Source organism: Fukomys damarensis, unplaced genomic scaffold, assembly GCF_012274545.1.
Source record: "Fukomys damarensis isolate Sample0158 unplaced genomic scaffold, DMR_v1.0_HiC HiC_scaffold_19, whole genome shotgun sequence".
Lineage (NCBI taxonomy): Eukaryota > Metazoa > Chordata > Mammalia > Rodentia > Bathyergidae > Fukomys > Fukomys damarensis.
Window position 1 is genome coordinate 36,998,740 of NW_022900931.1, and position 19,143 is coordinate 37,017,882.

At 45.8% G+C, this 19,143-nt stretch overlaps 1 protein-coding gene across 1 annotated transcript in view; it reads left to right on the forward strand.

Moving 5' to 3' along the window:
• Itgb1 (integrin subunit beta 1) overlaps nt 1–3,965 on the forward strand; it is a 27,900-nt gene extending 23,935 nt beyond the window's left edge. Inside the window, exon 15 of the mRNA XM_010614742.3 lies at nt 2,751–3,965. Within this exon, the coding sequence (XP_010613044.1) occupies nt 2,751–2,816 (66 nt within the window). The 3' untranslated portion in view covers nt 2,817–3,965. The remainder of the gene's footprint in view (nt 1–2,750) is intronic.
• The last annotated feature ends 15,178 nt before the right edge of the window (nt 3,966–19,143 follow it).

Here is a 19,143-nt window from a genome sequence, read left to right on the forward strand (position 1 = left end):
CTTTTTTTTTTTTTTTTTTTTTTTTTGGCCGTACTGGGGATCGAACTCAGGACCCTGTGATTGTAAGGCAGGCGTGGTGCTACTGAGCTAAATCCCCGGCCCCAGAATGTCACTTTTGGATGAAAAAGATTAGCCAGTGAAATTATTGAAATTTTTTTCTTTAAATTTTTAGGTCAAAAAACAGGAAGATATTGACAATTTCATGTAGTTATTTCTTTTTTTTTTTATGTGGTTATTTCTCACATGAGAGAAAAATTTCTATTTGTTTTACTGAGGTGGAAATTTCACCCTTGCTGTGTTTAATCATACTTTCACGGAAATTAATAATAAGTGATTACTATTTATTCCTAGTGTTTATATAGTTGACGTAATTTTTAGCTAAAATCTCACTCCAAAATAAGCATCTCATACAACTCAAGAAGCAAATGCAGTGAGGACTGGATCAAGACTTTACACATGCTAGGCAGGCACTCTAGAAAGCTCAGGTAAATTCATGGCTATAGATTACACTGAGATGTTTTCTCGGGAAAAATTACATTAGAAATTAACAGTAGAAATTAATGACTATAAGGCATTTTTCTGAAATGGGTCTGTTAATTCATTACATTATTATCACACACTATAATTACTTTGACAGATACAACTACCAGATCAGCACTTTTTTTTTTTCTTGGAACTGGAGATTGAACTCAGGATCTTGTGCCTGTGAGGCAGGTGGCAGAACTGCTGAGCTAAATCCCTGGCCCTGGATAGGCACATTAAAAAAAAAAAATCAGATTACTAATGTATAACTGTAAAATAGGTTGGAAAAATGAGTCTGTCCCCTTGCGAATTTAAATATGGATTCCGGGTCTCAAGATTATGTCTGGTATACTTAATACCTCAGCTGACAGCGCCACTCGCAGCCTTCCCAGAGAGCACAGCACGACCCTTCAGAAACAGAGGGCCTCGGGGCGGAAGAGAACCCTGGTCTCCAGATTTAAATTGGCTGTTTCTTTGTGGAGTGGAATTGCACTCTGAATGATGGGAACTAATCTGAATTACTTCCGTTTACCTCCATTTAAACTGATGCCTAATACAGATAGATAATTTTACCTCTAACCTTGCATGTTCAACTTTTGTTCGGATGAACTTTGAAATAATAAATATGTTTGTGTGTATGGCAAAGCAAACTTTTTTCCAAAGGTAAGTTCTTCCTTATAAATTAAACTTTGGACTCATCAATATTGATATTTTGTTCCCTGTTTTTTTATTTTTTATTTTGGTCCCTCCCCTACTATTCTTAAGAATTAAATACTGAATTTATCTAGTGTATCATTTTAAAGAAACTTAATTAAATGGTGACTTATTGTCTTAACATATTTGAAAGAATGGACAGTGTTAGCCCCATATGCCGATAGGAGGATGGGAATATGAGTCACTGTCTGCACTGTGACTTTCTAGGAAGCTAGTTGCCAAGATCTAGTTTCATGACTCCCACTTCTAAATGTCTGTATAAGAACCTATATGCTCCAGTGGGGATTAGGATCTGAGATTCTTTACAGTGTTATCATCCATGTTTGTCTCTGAGGAATCTTGAATTTTTCCATGTTCCGAAACCGCTGGTTAGGTTGTATTTTGAGGGGTAGAAGAAGGCGAGGGCTTGTACGTGCTGAGCTCGTCCACCCCGACTTGCTGAGCTGAGGTTGCCACTTTCACACGCACCTTTCCCTCAGAGGAGACTGGCTGTACCTGTCTTCTCTCCCTCCCTTCCCCTTACAGTATACGCCCCTACTCCTGAACTTCAAAACTTTGGGGTTAGATTTCTACATAAATGTACCATTTTTTTTCTCTGTACCTGACTTTATTTCTACTTACATTTCAGTAATTTATCTGTAGTGTCATATGTATATGAAAATATACCTACTCTTCTTGAATAAAGTTCATCTGTCTTTTCTGGTACAGTTCCTTGTGTTGTGTACATAGTCCTCTTTTGGACTCTATCACAGGGCCTTCTTTTTGGGTCTGTCACCCCCACCCCCAAACTCTACCTTCCTTGAAGGCAGAAATACAGTTGTATTACTTTTCTGCTTAAAATACCACTGTCAGTATATTTTGGGGTCCTGAAAGATTTCTTGTATTTTGCCTTGGGTTTGTAGTATTCTATGGTAGAGTACTGCAGTAAAACGTCAGCAGTATGCTAGTGACGAGTAATGATGACTTCTTGAAGAATGGCGATTAGTTAACATCCTAAGCACATTTGGTGGTGTGACTGTGAAGACACAGGACTCTCAGTGACAAATGTTCTAATCAGTGACTTTTGTAGGAGAGACCAGAGCACAGCTCCTCACAGCAAGGAATGGCCAAAGATTCTCGTTCTGATTTTCCAGCAAGTTCAGAGCCTCAGCAGGGGATAGGAGGCAGGCAGAGTGCAGGCTTCCTTAAGGTGGGCATTGGGAGCTCGTTCGCAGGAGAGAACCCTTAAGAGCAGCATACTGTGTGCTGTGGAGGAAGTGCTCATCAGCCTCCTAGGGGAAGGACTCCGGAGTGAACAGGGGCAGCTATAACACATCGTCTGGCTTGCAGAACAAGTTACGTTCTACATCCCTGTGTGAGCTACTAATGATGCCTCCTAAAACACTGTGCTCCCTGGACAGATGGAGTGGGATGGCTTCTTCACATGGGTGTAACGCTTAGTCTTGTGTTTTAAAATGATGACAGATGACTTTAATTGTGTAACTGATAATCTCTCTCTCTCTCTCTCTTTTTAGGGTGAAAATCCTATTTATAAGAGTGCCGTGACGACTGTGGTCAATCCAAAGTATGAGGGAAAATGAGTACTACCTTTTCAGATTTCACAACACTGAATGCAAAGTAGCAATTTTCATAGCCACAGTAAAGTAGCTTAGGGCACTATTGCCATGGTTTTTTTCATGTGCAAGTTTTGAAAGTGTATAATATGTATAATTTTAAATTTTTTTTTATTATTTTGAAAATAATGTTATAATCCATGCCAGGGACTGACAAAAGACTTGAGACAGGATCATTATTCTTGTCAGCTAAGGTCACATGGTGCCTTTTTGACCTTTTCTTCCTGGACTTTTGAGATCAAGCTCTTACTGAATTAAGTGATATTTCGAGGGTGATTGAAAGGTCCATAGTTAAAGACCACGATGAGTTTCTGTCAATCATGTATTGAAACCAATTTTTAGTTTTACAGATATGTCAGTTTTCAGCTATACAGAATCCACAGTAACTGTCTCGCTAGCTCGTTTAGGATCGTTTTCAGCCTATTACTTCGCTGTTTGCCTGTTAGACATGACTGGTGACATATCTGAAAGATGAATGTGCTGAGGGTTCCTGGTGTGACACCCTTTTGAAATCTACAGAGGCCATGGGGAAAATTCAGAGAGTTAGGAAGGAAAAACAAATAGCTTTAAAACCTGTGTGCCATTTTAAGAGTTACTCCGTCTTGGTAACTTGTATGCCTTTTCTTTATAAATTCAAGCCTTGGATAAAAATGAACGGGGAAATTTTCTGCTAAAGAGTCCTTGATTTAGCACTATTTACCCAAAGGCCATAATTCACATAGCATTTGCTGAATGGGGACCTTTTGAGTTGGACTTTTATTCGATTGTTATTTTTTAATACCTGGTGCTTTTCGTCACCTCCTCTAATCTCTTCATGTCTTTGCAGTTCGGGGTAAGACTTTCTTGTTATCAGTTCTTTCTGCCTTCGCCTTTTCCGTGAACGCGCGAAGCCGCCCTGTGGCCTGCACAGCGCAGTCAGTCCCTCAGCGATCTCACCTCCTGCGGGCCTGACGGACACTGTGTATTCACTTCTCACTCTGGGGGCTGCCCGTCTTGTTTCATGCTAGTCACGTTCTTGTTTTAAGTGCCTTTTAATTTTAACAGTTCACTTTTTACAACGCTGTTTACTGAAGTTATTTATTAAATAAAAATGCCTAAAATACTTCAATTGAATTGTTTCAGCTGTGTGGACTTGCCAATTTGTGCGCATGAGCTTTTCATGAATTAAAAAGGTAGAGGAAACATTTCTGATCGATTCATATTCTATGTCAGAAGCTACAACCGTTCTTTTTTCGGGAGGGAAAGCCTGGTGAAATAAGGATTTATATCCTTGTCCCCTTGTGTTGGGAAACAAGTATCCTCACGTTAAGCAGAAATAATTCTTTAAGAACATCACCTGAGAGCTGCTACTAGAAGCTGGAAGTTATTTAATTTTATTTAAGATAGAGGTAGAATTATCATTCTTCTCTGAAGAAAAACCAGAGAAATTGTTGTTTTCATTTGGCTTTGGTTTGTTTTTGTGCAAAAGTATATGTCCACCAAGAAGTGGTACCCCGGTTCACAAACTTAATCTGTCCATGACTTTGGAAAAGACGGCACGTTTGTGTTTGTGAGGGAAAAAGGCAGCAGTCGTATCTGTAACCTGATGCAGAGGCCACAAACAAAAACAAAATTTTGCCGAACGCTTTTTGTTTGTGAGCCAGATTGCTCACAGAGAAAGGCGTCCGTGAACCAAGGCGGCACTGAGCGGTGGAAAGCTTACTGAAAGCACTGCGGACCCCTTCGGCACACACAGCTCATCTCGGATCTGTGGGTGAGGACTGTCTGGGGTTTCCACTCCACCAGCCTCTCGGGGTCAGCACTCCCTCTCTCCGTCATCGTTAATTGATGACCATTTTATTTTATTCCACTTAATCTGCCTCCTAGTTTTGATCAGAGCATCTTTTAGGTGAGAGTTACATGTCTTTACGAGTTTAGAAAATCCACGCGGGAAATCCTCGTTCTCATTTATTACTACGTATCCCCTCATTAGCCAGCCACATTCCTGCCAGGTTTGACTTCTTTTCTCATGGTGTAAGCGTACTCAGTTGAGTAATGTGTTTCTGCTGCAGAACTCTGTTCCTTATAAGGAGGTTTTCTTTTTCGTTAAGTTTATTGGTAAATTTGAGGTGTACAATAGGATGGCATTCATCTTTGGGGATTTGTACCTTTACATGATATATCTTGGTTCTTATTTTTTCCCCCATAAGGAGATTTTAGTAACTCTTATAAGAATGAGGTCTATTTCCTATATGTGCATATTTTTTTTCACAACTGTCCTTGAGGTTGAAATATGGTGAAGTTGTATATTATGATTTATAACAGGCAAGATGATTTTCTAACTCTAGAAATCTTGTGTTGGAAAATGGAGGAATTGTATTGAATATTGTGCTATTTATTGGTAAGAGTACTGACATTTAAATAATTTTAGGCTTGAAATATTGGCATTTTAAAACTACAGTCTGAAGAGGGCCAGGGATTTAGCACAGTGACACCCTGTCTGCCTCTTAAGTACAGGGTCCTGAGTTCAATCCCCAGTACCCCCCCAAAAAAAACCCATAAACAAAACCTATAGTGAGGGGTTGGTAATTACATATTTTATATACATACACATACAAAATGAAGCCACTGCGAACCTTTTCACTAAAATATTTTACCTTCTCAGCCACAAAAGCACATCATTCTCCAGTGAGACACTTTCAAAAAAGTAAGAATCTTGAAAATAAGATTCACAGTTATAAAATTTTTCCATTCAAACTGTGTTTAAGAGCCAGGCATGATGGCGCACACCTATTATCCCAGCACTCAGGAGGCTGAGACAGGAGGATCGCTGTGAGCTGGAGATCAGCCTGGGCTACATAGTGAGTTCCAGGTCAGTCTCAACTACATAGTGAGACCCTATCTCAAAAAACAAAAACTGTGTTTAAGGCTGGGTATGGTGGCTCATGCCTGTAATCCCAGCACTCGGGAGGCTGAAGCAAGAGGAGTTCGATGCCAGCCTAGGCTACAGTGTGAGTTCAAGGCCAGCCTGAACCACATAGAGAGATTCCCATCTCTTAACTTCCCTCCACACCAAAAAAAAGTTAAAAAAAAAATCAAACTATGTTTTAAAAAAATCTAAAAATATTTGAAATCACCAGTGGTTAATGTCAAACACCAATTGTATTAACTGACATTTAAATTTTTCTGTTGTTATACAAGCTATTACTTTATGAGTTTTTTTTTTTAAATATGGAGTCCCAGGTAAGATTGTAAGCTGCTAGAACAGCTCATAATACTACTTAAAATAACATGTAAGGTCAACTTTTTATATTAACCTGACATTAACATATTTCCCTTTTTGTGGTCTGGTAGAATTGGAGAGGTAATTTTCAATGCATATCATGGGCCTTTAGTTTCTTGCTTGTTTTCCTTAAAAGCTTAGCTATTTCCAACTTACGTGCCCAAAAGAGTAGTATCTCCAGGGACTCCAAGCCTGTGAAGATACACAGTGGCTCTCTCGCTCTTGTGTCCTCCCCAGGATCCTTCTAGAATCCAGGAGTGCTGTGTAATCTCGGTTGCCATCTTGCCTGGATTAAGAGACTCCTGTGGTGCGGCCTGGATTGTGAGGGCACTGGTTGTAGCCGTGGATAGGCCCACTAATGAGTTCCTGCAGAATGGGCTTTTAGCAGGGGGCGCCGAGTTGGCTGAAGCGGATGGTGTGGGTGTCCCAGCCCCAGCCTCACCCTCTGTGACTCTTTCCGTGCTGTCTGTGTCCCAGTGCCCTGGACTGAGCACCTTAGCTCTGCCATGCTGATAATGCCTCGGAGATTGCTGACTGTGGACTGAAACTGAGCCAAAATACATCCTTCCCTCAGATCACTCCTGTCGGTAACAAACATGCTGTAGTTAGTATCTGCTTTTCTCTTCCTTTTACAACTCAAAAAGGAGTTGGCTAATGTGTGTCTCTTTCTCTTTTTTTTGGTACTGGGGATCAAACTTGAGCTTGCGAGGCAGGAGCAGAACCACTGAGCTAAATCTCCGGCCCTCATGTCTCTCTTGACATGAGCGTGAAGTCCACTTTGGGGGAAGACGAGTTTGTTCAGCAGATAATGCTGGGATACCCAGTTCCTGTGAGTTATGTGTATGTTAGGTGTTTTGGGCCAGCAGTGGGAAAGTGACTAATCCTCTAGAGTAGCAGTGGCTTCCACGTGATCAGCGGGAGCAGATACTCAAACTGGATTACATCAAGATTGACTCCTAAGCCTCCACTGCTGTGAGGGGAATACACTGGCTAACGTGCAACCTTTGGGGTACGGAAATGCTAGGGCAAAGCTTGAGACAAAGATGACTGCTTATGAGAAGCTGTATACTTCCTTGCTTGTATAATCTGAGTTTTGCGTGTGCTTTGATGATACCGAGATTTTAAATGAAGGGGCTCAGTGTGGTGGTGCATGCCTGTAATCCCAGCACTTGGTAGGCTGAGTCAGGATTATCTTCAGTTTAAGACTAGCCTGGACTAGCTAGTGAAACCCTGTTTCAAAAAACAGTAAAACAAAATATACTAAAAAAGATTTTAAAAGAAAAACTTTAAGCGTATAGAATTTTCACAAGAAGTCATTAGACAATTTTATTTTACTTTCTGCTTTGTCTGGTTTTATGGTCTTATTAAGCCTAATTTTTTTTTTTAAGTAGGGAATTTTACTGAGAGGCAGCTCCTGAGAGAGGTGGGGACGCTGAAAGTGGGTTGCCCAATTACATCTAATTTTAAAATAAAACAACTACTCCTGGGTCACTATGTGAAACACCGTTCAGAATATTTAATTCCTCTAATTTAAACCATTGCTTTATAGAAATTTACAGACAATACAGCTGTATTTAGTTTCTGTATGTGGTACTTGATATGTTGTGTTTTTATACATTGATAACTGCCAATGTTGCTTACTGACGGGAATTGTTTTTGGGAGATTCAGGTCTCTGGCAATAGCCAGCTTATTGCCCCTCAGCAGCTATTTCATAGGTAATTCGATCCTCTTATCAGACACCCTGTCCTCATCCGACTTTCAGATCCTCGAGACTTCCAGATGTGCTTTGTCTCTGGTCTTTTGTTTCACCCTTAGGTTTGACCTCTCCACAAGGCAGGCACTGTGTGGTGTGACGCACCACCGAGTCCTCAGAACAGTGTCTGCTGTGCAGTAAGGTGAGCAGTGTCTGCTGTGTGGAGGGTTTGCTCCCACGTTTACTACGCTTTGAACCTACCGGCCGGCAGCTCCTGCAGGCGCACTTTGCCCTCCTGAGCGAGAGTGGTGCGGATATCCTGGTGCCAACCCTCTTGCCTGCTATGAGAGGCAGTTCTGTCCTCGCTTGCGTCTTTAGTTTCCTCTTTTCCGGATCATTCCTGTTGATAACAAACACACTATATAGTTAGTGTCTGTTTTTCTTTTCCCTTTACAACTCAGAAAGGAGTTGTCTAACTCTTATCTCTGGGCAACTGATTTTTAACAGAGGTGTCAAGTCCATTCAGTGGGGAAAGACAAGTTTCTTCAGCAGATAATGCCGGGATAACTGGATCCCCAGAGGTGGAGAAGGAAGATGGACCCTTGCCGCTCACCATGATATAAAAATTAACTTAAAATGGAGCAGTGACCTGAATAAAAGAGCTAAAATAAGATATTTCAAAGAAACAGGGTTATGTCTTCATGTTTTAAATTTTGCAAAAGATTTGTAGACCTGACACCAGAAATATGAACAAAAGAAAAAAAAAACAGATAAGTTAGCCTTCATCCTAATTAAAAACCTGTGCATCAAAGGACATTATCAGGTCAGAACCAAAGTGGCAGAGTAGTGATCAGCAGCAAAATTTTACCCTCTCTGAGGCCTGGAATCCAGAGCCCTAGAAAATAACTTGGTGAGGAAGAAAAGAAAAGTAGATCTCTGGGAACTGGGAAAGAACTGACAGGAAAATTAGAAACTAGGGCAGTTGGGAAAACAGACAAAGGCAGAGAAAGAATGAAGCAATGTGGACGCTTACCCTGACTCCTGGAATAGGGACCCACTTTCCACAGGCAGTGGGAGCCCCCAGGGTTCAGAGCTCCAGGGAGAGTGGACTCGGTCAGCAGTGCTGGCACTAGGAGGAACCCATGACTGTTGTGAACTGCAAGAGCAGGATGGGGCTTTGCTCCAAGGCGACTCCTTCCCCATGGCCAGCAACGGCTGGGCAGGGAATCCAGTGCGCTGTCTGCCATGTTGCCAGAGTTTAATCAAGTGTCATTCAAGGGGTTGTTTAAGGCAGACTCAGGAGAACTTCACAACTTGGGGGTTCTCAGTGTAGTGATTCGTTGAGAGACAGCCAAGGGAGTGGGCTGGAAATACACAACCTGAGAAATTCAAGCCCAGGCTGCGAAGGACATGGGCCGAGCACTTCACAGCGAGAAGCCAGGCATGCACGGCTTGGCTCGTGTTCAGAAGAGCCTGGGTCGGAAGGTGCCTGCATCCAGCACAGGCCAGAGACCTGATTCCCTTCCCCATCTACCAGAACGAGCAAGGACAGCATCAGCTCAGCTCGCATGGTGGTCACAGCCTGTGGTAAGCAGGGGGGACATTGGAAGAGGAGTGTTAGGGCTGTGTCTAGCTGTGCCCCAAAGCCTCGTGCAGTCATTTGTGGGGCTTCATCAGAGGTGGCTGGGTCTAGAATGTGATGCTGGGATTGATTTGTGGGGTAGTGCTTGGCCCGAGGGTACCAGGATTAAAGTGATTGCTGCTTGAATTAGTCTGAGTAAGACAGAAAGAGCAGAAGAAGATGCTGTTCAATTCTCTCATCTCTGCCACCATGAAGTGTTTCCCCTCTGCCAAGTGCTGCTCTGCCTTGGAGCCAGCCAACTGTGGGCTGAAACCTTTGCAAGTGTGAGCCAAATAAACCTCTCTCTTTTACCTTTGGGTGTGGGGTATTTTGTCTCAGCAGCGAGAGAAAAGTAAGTGCGATGGGCGGCACCTCACAAACCCACAGGCCATAAAGTGAGATGCAGAAAATTTTGACTCCTAGTGAAAAGAAAGCAATCATTCAAAAATAACAAAGAAAAAAATGTTTTCCTTTTTTTGGAATCTTTTTCTCTGGCATAGCAGAGCAGAGACAATACAGTGCCCACAAGGTCGCAAAGATAACAAGAGAGTTTAACAATATCTTTCTGCCACAAGTAATTTCCAATGGTAAAAGAAGCCAGCCATTCACTGAATGTGTTTCACATATGAAAAGAATTAGAAATGTGGCTGCTGAGCTCTAACATATTTTAGAATATCAAAAGATTAAGTGAGGAGTGAAATAGGAATGATGTACAGGGACTGAGGCAGGAATTGATAGAACAGAATAACCTACCAAATAAGCATCAGAGTTTCTGTGGAGAGAAAACTAAGACATGTCCCGGTCCAAATAACGAACAAACACATGCAAAAATCACTCTTCTCTGTAGCAAAATTAGAAGAGGAAAATGCTAAAGAAATAACACAGAGATGCAAAAACAGTAACTGCTACAACTTCAAGTCAACTGATAGGCTCCAGCATGTTTTCAAGGTGGCTCTAATAGTGTAGGATAAAAATATTGCAAAATATTTACACTTCACAGACCATTCAAACCTTCAGTATGACAATTTACGGTTTTTTGCTTTTTTATGTGCTGATTTTCTATTCCGACTTTGAATGATACTTAAAGGAAACTATTCCTAAATTGAACATATGTGACAATCCTCTTCTCATAGTTGATATCCATTTAGAATTTATGTTTTTCCAGTTGATTAAATTGTACGTCTCCTGGTACTATTTCTCTTTCCTCTAAGGAAGAAATATTAAATCAACTAGAATTACCAGATTCAAAAATATTTTTTAGGCATATATTTTATTTTTAAATGGATAATAAAATTCACTTCTGTTTGGCTTTGTTGTCTATAAATTTATAAGATAAAATAGCAAGGAAAAAAAGGAAAGAAATTTTCCTTTAATCTTGGCATTTCTATTTACTCTACTTGGTATAGTGAACTGGGAAAAATATATCACTCAATACCAAAGAAAACTGTACTATAAAATGCATTTTAAAGATACTTTAAAATCTAATTTACTGATAATAGAATAAAATGAAATATCTGGCTTAGAAATGTCTTTCAGAATATTTATATTGCCTGCTTTTTACAGCATCATGTTGATTTTGATAGCTAAAATAGTAATTTAGAAGATAACAATATCTTATTTTTTAAAGTATAGCTTCTATAAATTAGTAATATTGAAAACATTTAAAAGTTACTTTGAGTCCTATCCTAAAATAAGGCTAACATGTACTAAATGGCATTTTCAGACACTAAAATTTTTCCAACCTCCGTATCCTTCAACTTTTGTAATTCATTTTCCATCACTGACTTCTAACAACAATTCAAAATCACTTTGCATCTGTTTGCATTTCTAAAAGCAAATATAAGTTTAGTAAAAATAAGGAGCAAATGTCTCAATATAAAAAGTTATTTGGATGCTACCGACCGTAGGGGAGCAAAGACTGGATTTCACGAGGAGAACAGGGATCTTCAGAAAGGTGGGAGCAGGTTCGGCAGCGACAGTCAGAAACCACACAGCACTGAGTAGTGAAGGTAGTAGCTGCTGCAATTTTATTTCTAACTCTAGGTGCATATATACTAGTTTCAAGGGCACACCTCAAGAGTGATTTCAGTCACAGGCAGGCATGAGAAAGATAGACAGTACTGTAAAAGCTAAGACCACAAGGTCAAGGTGAGACCACACCTATATACAATCACAAAAGCTAAGACCACTAAGTCAAGGTAAGACCACACCTATACGCAATCAGAAGGGGAAGTATGTAAAACAAAGGACTGGCTTCAGCATGTCACCTTCAGGATCACCTTCAGGACTTCTCAGTCCGGGGCTCAGGGTCAGCACTTTGGCCGCCCGTCCTCTTGTGCCTCAACACCTCCCCATCTCTAGGAACATCTAATTGTTCCTGATCTTTCCTGGGCCCAGAATACAATTCTACAGATAATGAACAAATAGTAAGAAAGACAAAATAGAGCAGAATTATAAATGAACCCAATGTCCCCAAACTGCAGGCAGAGAGGCCAGCTATTCTCTTCACGGCTGACTTTGCATGCGGTGTGTGCCAAGGACCTCCAGGAGGCTTAACCCCGTGGGGACGATACCTCGGGTCTGGTTTCTGCCAGGTGACCTGCATTGTCACGCAGACTCCACTGGAGTGGTCGTGGCACACGAGAAGTGACTCCTTTCTTTCCCCTTTCTGTGCTGCACCCTTGGGAAGGAAGTCATCCTATGCAGACTCTACATAAAGAGCAGGGAGTTCTGCCTGGGAACTTTGTTCCCTCTTCTCAATTTGAAGCTGGTTCAATCACTTATTTACATCAGGAAGAACTCATTGATACTTATATTTTTGGTTCTGTGTTCAAGTCCACAACTTTATTTTCTTGCTCAAATTGTTCTCATTTGGTCCTAAATTTTCCAGTAACTCTGCGAGGTGGAAACAGTCATTATGAGAAATCGATCCAATGAGGAATGATGACGGGGTGTGAGGAGGTTTAGACAAGAGTGACTTGTTTAGGCTGCCGGGCAGACCGACAATGGTGAGGATTCCAGCCCAACTCAGGGTGGCCAAGCCCTCAGCTTTTCCTCCACTTTCAGTGCTGTCTGAATCTCTGTTGTCCACAAGAATTACCAGTAAACCTGTGTTAAGACAATTACTAGTCCAGTAACACACAACACACTCACATTATGTTTTCCTTGACTGAATCAGCAACTTTACCATATGTTGGGGGAAACGTTTGTCTTGAGAAAGAAAATCAACCCCCTACTGTAAAAGGCACTCGGAGTCACGACTACAGCTGTAAGTTCACCAGAGCATAATGGCCTTAGAAAATCCTGCCAGTACTCCTGCCTCCTCTCAACTGCGTCTCTGCTTGTGCTGCTGGTTGTTTCCAGCTGCTGTTTCCCCTCCAAACAGCAAAAGCCCCACATAAGCAAAAAGTGTAAAATGAAAGCAAAACTGCGCTAGGTGCTCTCCAGCAGACAGACGTCCCTTCTTGAGTCACCAGCTGTTAAAACCAATGTGCTCCAAGTTAATGTCTGAATGCTCTGTCTGGATACCCCACCTTTCTCCTGCATTACTTTTAGCAGATTTATTTTAACCACTCTCATTCCCTTCTAAAGTTGTTTGTGATAAATTTCTGATTCACATGTGGCCATAAAAGCTTCTCATGTCAAACATAGCAGGCAAAAAATCAGGCCCTCTGCGATTTGGTGAGCCTTGTGGCTGTGCAGGAGAAAGCCCTACCCCAGTGCCCAACAGCAGGAAGAGCGCCTCTGCCCACAGCGACAGCCAGCACACCCAGGGTCCAGGTCTTGGTCTGCGGATGCCATTCCCCAAACACAAAACAACAACTCCGTGGGGAAAATGACTGCTGCTGCTGCTGAAGCAGGAAATACACTGATTTCTGGGAGAAAATCCTGGGGTACATCAAGGCCACAGCATATGGCACCCAGCAGAGAAATTCTAAGTAAGCGTTGTTCCCAGAGGAGGTGAGGCACTGTCTACTGCTGGGATCTGATTGAGGGGCCTCCCAGACCTGCCCACCCTCCAGACAATAGACAGTGACTTGCCCCTCCTTCACACCATCCCTCGGCAGAAGGCCCAGGGGAGGACAGGGTGCGCAGACAGCAGAATTGTTACAGGGACCGAACTGGCAGACGCCAGCAGTCCCCGGGTCAGGAAGAGACCAGAGGCTGGTGGAAGGGTCCTGTCCAGGGAAAGCCTACCTGGGAGGGAGAGATTCTTCCATCTCCACGGAGGTTTGCAAGGCTTTGGCGCTAGATGGCAATGTCCTTTCCAGGGTCCCAAGGGCTATGGAGGCCAGTGCGGGGGTGATGGGGGAGTAGCCACTCCCTGACACAGTGGGTGACCACACTGTTCTCAGAAAGGGGCTGTCCTCTAGCCAGTCCCTGGGGCAGAAGGAGGCTGTCCACCTCAGCACTGCCTGGCCTCTCCGATGCCTATTTTTGCTGGGGACACTGAAGCCCTCACAACGACCAACAGAGTGCAACCGGGGGGCAAATGTTTACTCAGCTTCCTGTACTTTATTCTGTCGCTTGTGTGAAGTAATGCTTTGTGTGTGTGTGTGTGTGTGTGTGTGTGTGTGTGTGAGACTGCTGGAGACAGAGTCAAGAGGAGGAGCCTTCCAGGTTCCAAGGAACTGTTGTCCACCAGCTCAGGCTATCTGACCAGAGAGGACCACACTTTCCTGAGAAGAAAACCAGCACAGAGAGCAAGGACATGAGTGGAGGGGAAATGGGGTGCAGAGCTGAATTGCTCTTGGCTCGGGCACCTTCTCAGTCCTGAGGGCTCCGCTGCAGGGCCTGACCATCCCTTCCGGCCACCTCTGGCTGCCTGAGCCTTCAGCCCCAGGAAACCCGACTCCCTTGGCCCTCTCAGGCTGCAGCCTCCACTCCCCAGAGGGGACTTCCAGGGCAGGGAAGAAGGCTCCTCCTCACAGCTCTCTGGGCAGGTTCAAGTCAGAAGTCTCCATCTGGGTCAGGCTCAGATGTGAGACCCGGAATCCTCAGCATCCCGGTTCTCCATGGTAACACTGCGCCCCATCCCAGGTGCGGAGAGAAGGAGCTGAACCCAGATCTGTCCTCAGGGGATCCTGTCCCTACTGCTGCCCTGGCGCACCCTCCCTGGGCCCACAGACACACGTCTGTTCTAAACTCCACTTTCTCCCAGATTCTCCCTCTAACTGCTCCTGTCACCTCCGAGATCGCTCTGGGAGTGAAAAGGAGAGAACGCCCCAGAGCCGCCCACACTGCCTGTGGCAGGGCGCCACCTGCCGGCTGAGGCCCACACTGCAGTCCCTGGTGTCCTGAAGGAGGCCTGCACCATCTGGTCACCCCTGGACAGACCTGTCCTGGGCACCTATCGTGTGCAGATGCCTCTGGAGCACAGGGCAGAAGCGAGGCCTCCCCTCCAAGAGGAGCAGGAGGCTGTGGCACAGCCAGCCAGGGCAGGGCCTGAGTGCCCCTTAGAGTCCCTGGAAGCAGCCCTGGAGACCTGATCACAGCAGGAGGCCGTCCTGGCTGGGGAGAGCAGGGCGCAGCCCACAGGAGGGGAGGGGGCCAAAGATGGGAGGGAGGTGGCTGGGGACCAGGGCCAGGTCTGGGCGTGGACAGAGGCCAGGCAGACACAGCCTGAGGAGGCTGACCCTTTAGGGCTGGAACAGGGCTCTGAGCCGGTGCCCCAGGGTCCTCAGTGTGCAGCAGCCTGGCCAGGGTGAGGGCCTCCAGGCTAAATGAGAAAGGAAGAGCAAAGCCCAGCTGCTCCTGCAGTTTGCCAGCAGCAAGACCATCTGGGGGAGGACAAAGAAGTCAGGGCGCCTGAGCTGCCTGGGATGGCCCAGGTCCACGTGACCCAGGACCCCGCAAGGCCGGAGTCTCAGACAAGAATCAGAGCTCACAGCGCTGGGAGGGGGAGCCGGCCCCTCACGGCCTCTCCAGTGTGTGACTCAGGTGTCCAGAGGGTGGTGGGAGCTGGGGGCCAGTGGCAGAGCCAGGGCCAGCGAGTGCAGGGCTGGACGGGACGGAAGCCCAGGGTACTGCCAGGCCAGCACCACAGACACAGGAGCCCAAGATGAGCCCCAGCCCGGAAGACAAGAGGAGGGAAATCTGTGGCCTCCACAGGAAGTGGGGTCTGGGGCCAAGGCCACCCACAGGTCCTTTGGCTGTGAGGGCTGCATACATATTTGCAGGCTGTGAAGGTCCATGGGGAGGGAGGTTTCCAGACATCAAGCGGAGTGGGGACCACAAGAGGAAGCAGCCACACCCCTCCCTTCTGCACTGCATGGCTGACACACTGGTGTCCTCCCTGCTCTGCAGCTCAAAGCCTGGCCCATCCTCTCTGCTCAGCTCCGTCCATCCCATGTGCACTGGGGCAGCCCGAGAGCCAGTACTCCTGCCTCCCTTGGGGGCAGAGCAGGTGGCTTCCACCTGCCGGGGAGCGGGGCCAGGAGGCACAGACCCGGGGCAGAGGGAAAAGCACTGGGGTGGTGCGGACAGCACCCACAGGCAGGGCTGGGAAGGGCCTGCAGCTGGCACGGGAAGGAGTTTGGAGAAGTGGGGCAGAGCTGCAGGAACCATGGGCACAGATGGACGACCCGTTGGCATGTTTGAGACCAAGCTGAGGGCCTGGGAGGGGGCCTGAAAGCCCTAATGACCAGTAGTTCAGCCTTGTCGCGTAGGTCAGTGCTCCCCAAAATGTGTGCTGAGGCTGAAGGTGCCCTAGCAGGGCAGCAGTGGGGCTCTGTGTAAGAAGACAGAGAAGCAGCATGGGTATCAGCGGCACACGGTGCTCCAGGTGCTGCAGAGGGAAAGAGGAAGAGGCAGGGTGGGCAGCTGTAGTGACAGCCAGCAGCACCTACACTGTGGGGACCTCTCCCAGCCGGCTCCAGGGCTCCCAGATTCTCCACCGCAGACAATGCAGGACCGAGCGGTACCTCTTCTCTCACTCTGGAAGGTGGGCTGAACCCGAACTCACAGCCTCCCTGTGACCTCTCCGTTGACTTGGCTCCCAACTCTCCCCCCATGCCAGGAAACAGCCTTCATCTCTCCCTGGTCTCTGAGTCCTCCCTCATTCCCTCCAGGGCTGTCAGCACTACGCTGATGGTCATGGCCTGGAGATCCTCACCCTTCCTGAAAGTATGATCGCGGACAAGGGTTTTCAATCTCGGACCTTCGGGATGTCCCTTGATACCATGTCTACTGCTTAGATGATACAGTTATTTTGAGGTTCAATTCAATGTGTAACGTGGCTCCACCGAAGTGACGCATGGAAAGCCCCCCACACGTAGTGGATATTCCACAAATGTTTTTTCACAGCACTCAGCTGTGAGTCCTGCCCTAGACGTTCCATACCAAGGTCTTCGTGTTCCACATCCAGAGCCTGCCCCATTTTGTGTCGGTTCCCAGGAGCACGTGCTCACAAGATTACCCCTCACATCTCGGGTTCCTCCTAGAAGCCCTTGTTTCTCTCCTATCCAGGCTTGGTGGCACAAGCACTCTTCTGCACCTTCCTTTAATTCTCAGAAACACCAACAGCACTGGACGATTGCGGCTAACGAACTTCTCACACTTCTGTGGTTGGCGTATGTCCTTCTGCACACATTGTGCCTCCGTACTTGGTGTCTGACACTGACCATGAGATTAGCCATTATGAGTTTAAAACATCCCTGCCAGGTCTAGAAATGTACCCCAGGAAGGGGGGCTGCACACTGTCCCCACACTGGGGAGTGGGCACTGTCCGTGAGTGCCCTGGGAGATCCTGTGCACAAACTTCTCAGACTCGGCCCCAAACCCCTCTCCCCATGGCTGACATTTGCTACGGCCCTTCAGTGCAAAAACAGCACAACTATGGTTTTTAAAAATTAAAAATAAGACCACAAACAGGTCTTAGGCTCTGCAGCTCTAAAACAGTTCTTCCTTTCTTTCTTGAACAGAATGTGAGCTGGTGTCAAGGAACTAAAGAGAACTGCTTCTCTGTCCACTTCCGCTCTGTTTTCTGCACATTTCATTCCGCTGTCTTCTGTGCTGTAATGCACACTTTTCATACCATTTCTCATCTGGAAAATTGGTTGTCTTGTAAATATCATAAGGCTGGGTATGGTGGCACACACCTGTAATTCCAGCACTCAGGAGGCTGAGGCAGGAGGAGGATTGCTGTGAGTTTGACACCAGCCTGGACTACGTAGTGAGTTCCAGGTCAGTCTCAACTACGTAGTGAGACCCCGTCTCAAAAAAAAAAGAAAAAAAAAGAGTTCAATTGTAAATAGACTATTGTGGCCATTTATGAAAAGTAGCTTGGGAAACATTACACCTCACAATATTCAGAGAAACTGTCAGTGCTCCAGGGAGACCTACCCCAGCGGACTCTGCCTCCATCAGCTTTCCTGGTGCAACTAGGCTCTGGATGAGGGGTCCAGGAGGGAGAGAAGGCAAGGCAAGCACAGGGCAGGGGTGGGGGGAGCTCCCAAATACAGCAGTAGATAATTGTGACATTTGGTTAAGATATTGGGTGTACTTTATGACAGAGGTGCCTGGTACTTAATTTAATGTTATTTTCTGTTTCCTACAGGGAAAAAAATGTGATCCTTTTTTCATTATGTGATCTGTAAAAACTGTCACTCATGAGAACCTTGTCATGTGACAGATAGGGGACTGTCTTTTTCTGCGGTGAGCCTGGGACTGACAACTGAAGGCAGATGCAAATGGAAAGGGTAATGAAGCAGAAGAAATCTCAAGGCAGGGTCCTTCTCCCATTACCCAGAATTCTTGGAAACACTGGAAAGGACAGTGGCCTTCTAGAGACACAGAGATATCCGGGAGGCTTTGTGTCTCCTGATTTGAATAGTGAGTGGTGACTCTGGAGGCTGGGGGATTTGGGCTGTCTTGTTACACCTGTGCATAAGGGCAAATCTATGTCGTTCTGTGGCTACTGCACCAGGAGCTTTGCACGGGCTGGGACACAACTAGTGTCTGAATCATTTCCTTGTTCCTGGGACAAAACACCCGACACCCACAGTTTAACTAAGAGAGGTTTATTCTGCTTCACTTTGCAGTCCAGAGGCTCTGAGGCAGGACGCCATGGCACAGGACCAGGAAGAGGAAGAGCTGCTCACCTCATGGTACACAGGAATCAGAGAGGAGAGGACCTGGGAAGGGAGACACAGCCTTCTGGGTCACGCCCACAGTGATCCCCCTTCTCCCCACCTCCAACAGCAAGTCAGTACAGTGCACCATAATCCAGCCAGCGAGTCCCAAGCCCCAAATCCATAATCCAGTCCCAAGTCCCACCTCTGAGTGACTGAGGCTTTAGAGGGACTCCTAGATATAAACCATAACAGCCAGAAAGGGTGAGAGGAGGCCCTGGGCCCTCAACGTGTAGAAGTAAGGACAGTATTTCTCTGGTTGTGACCATCTGCATGACGATTAGCTGGAAGCTCCTGGGGGCCATCCAAGGTGGCTGACCTCCTGGCTGAGCTGGGAATCTGTGTTTCTCCTACAGTGCTAGAAAGGAAACCCAAAGCCTTGCAGGTGCTAAGCAAGTACTCTACCACTGAGCTACACCCGTTCCTGGGAATCTGTACTTTTAACCAGCTGTATTTCTCCTGTTAGAGAAACAGGCATGGAGCAACCTTAGTTTTTCCAACCGCATCCCCGCTGTTCTACAATTCTGCGATCATTCTGAGACCTTGAAAATCAAAAGCAGGCTAAATGGAAGAAAAATCCTGAGGA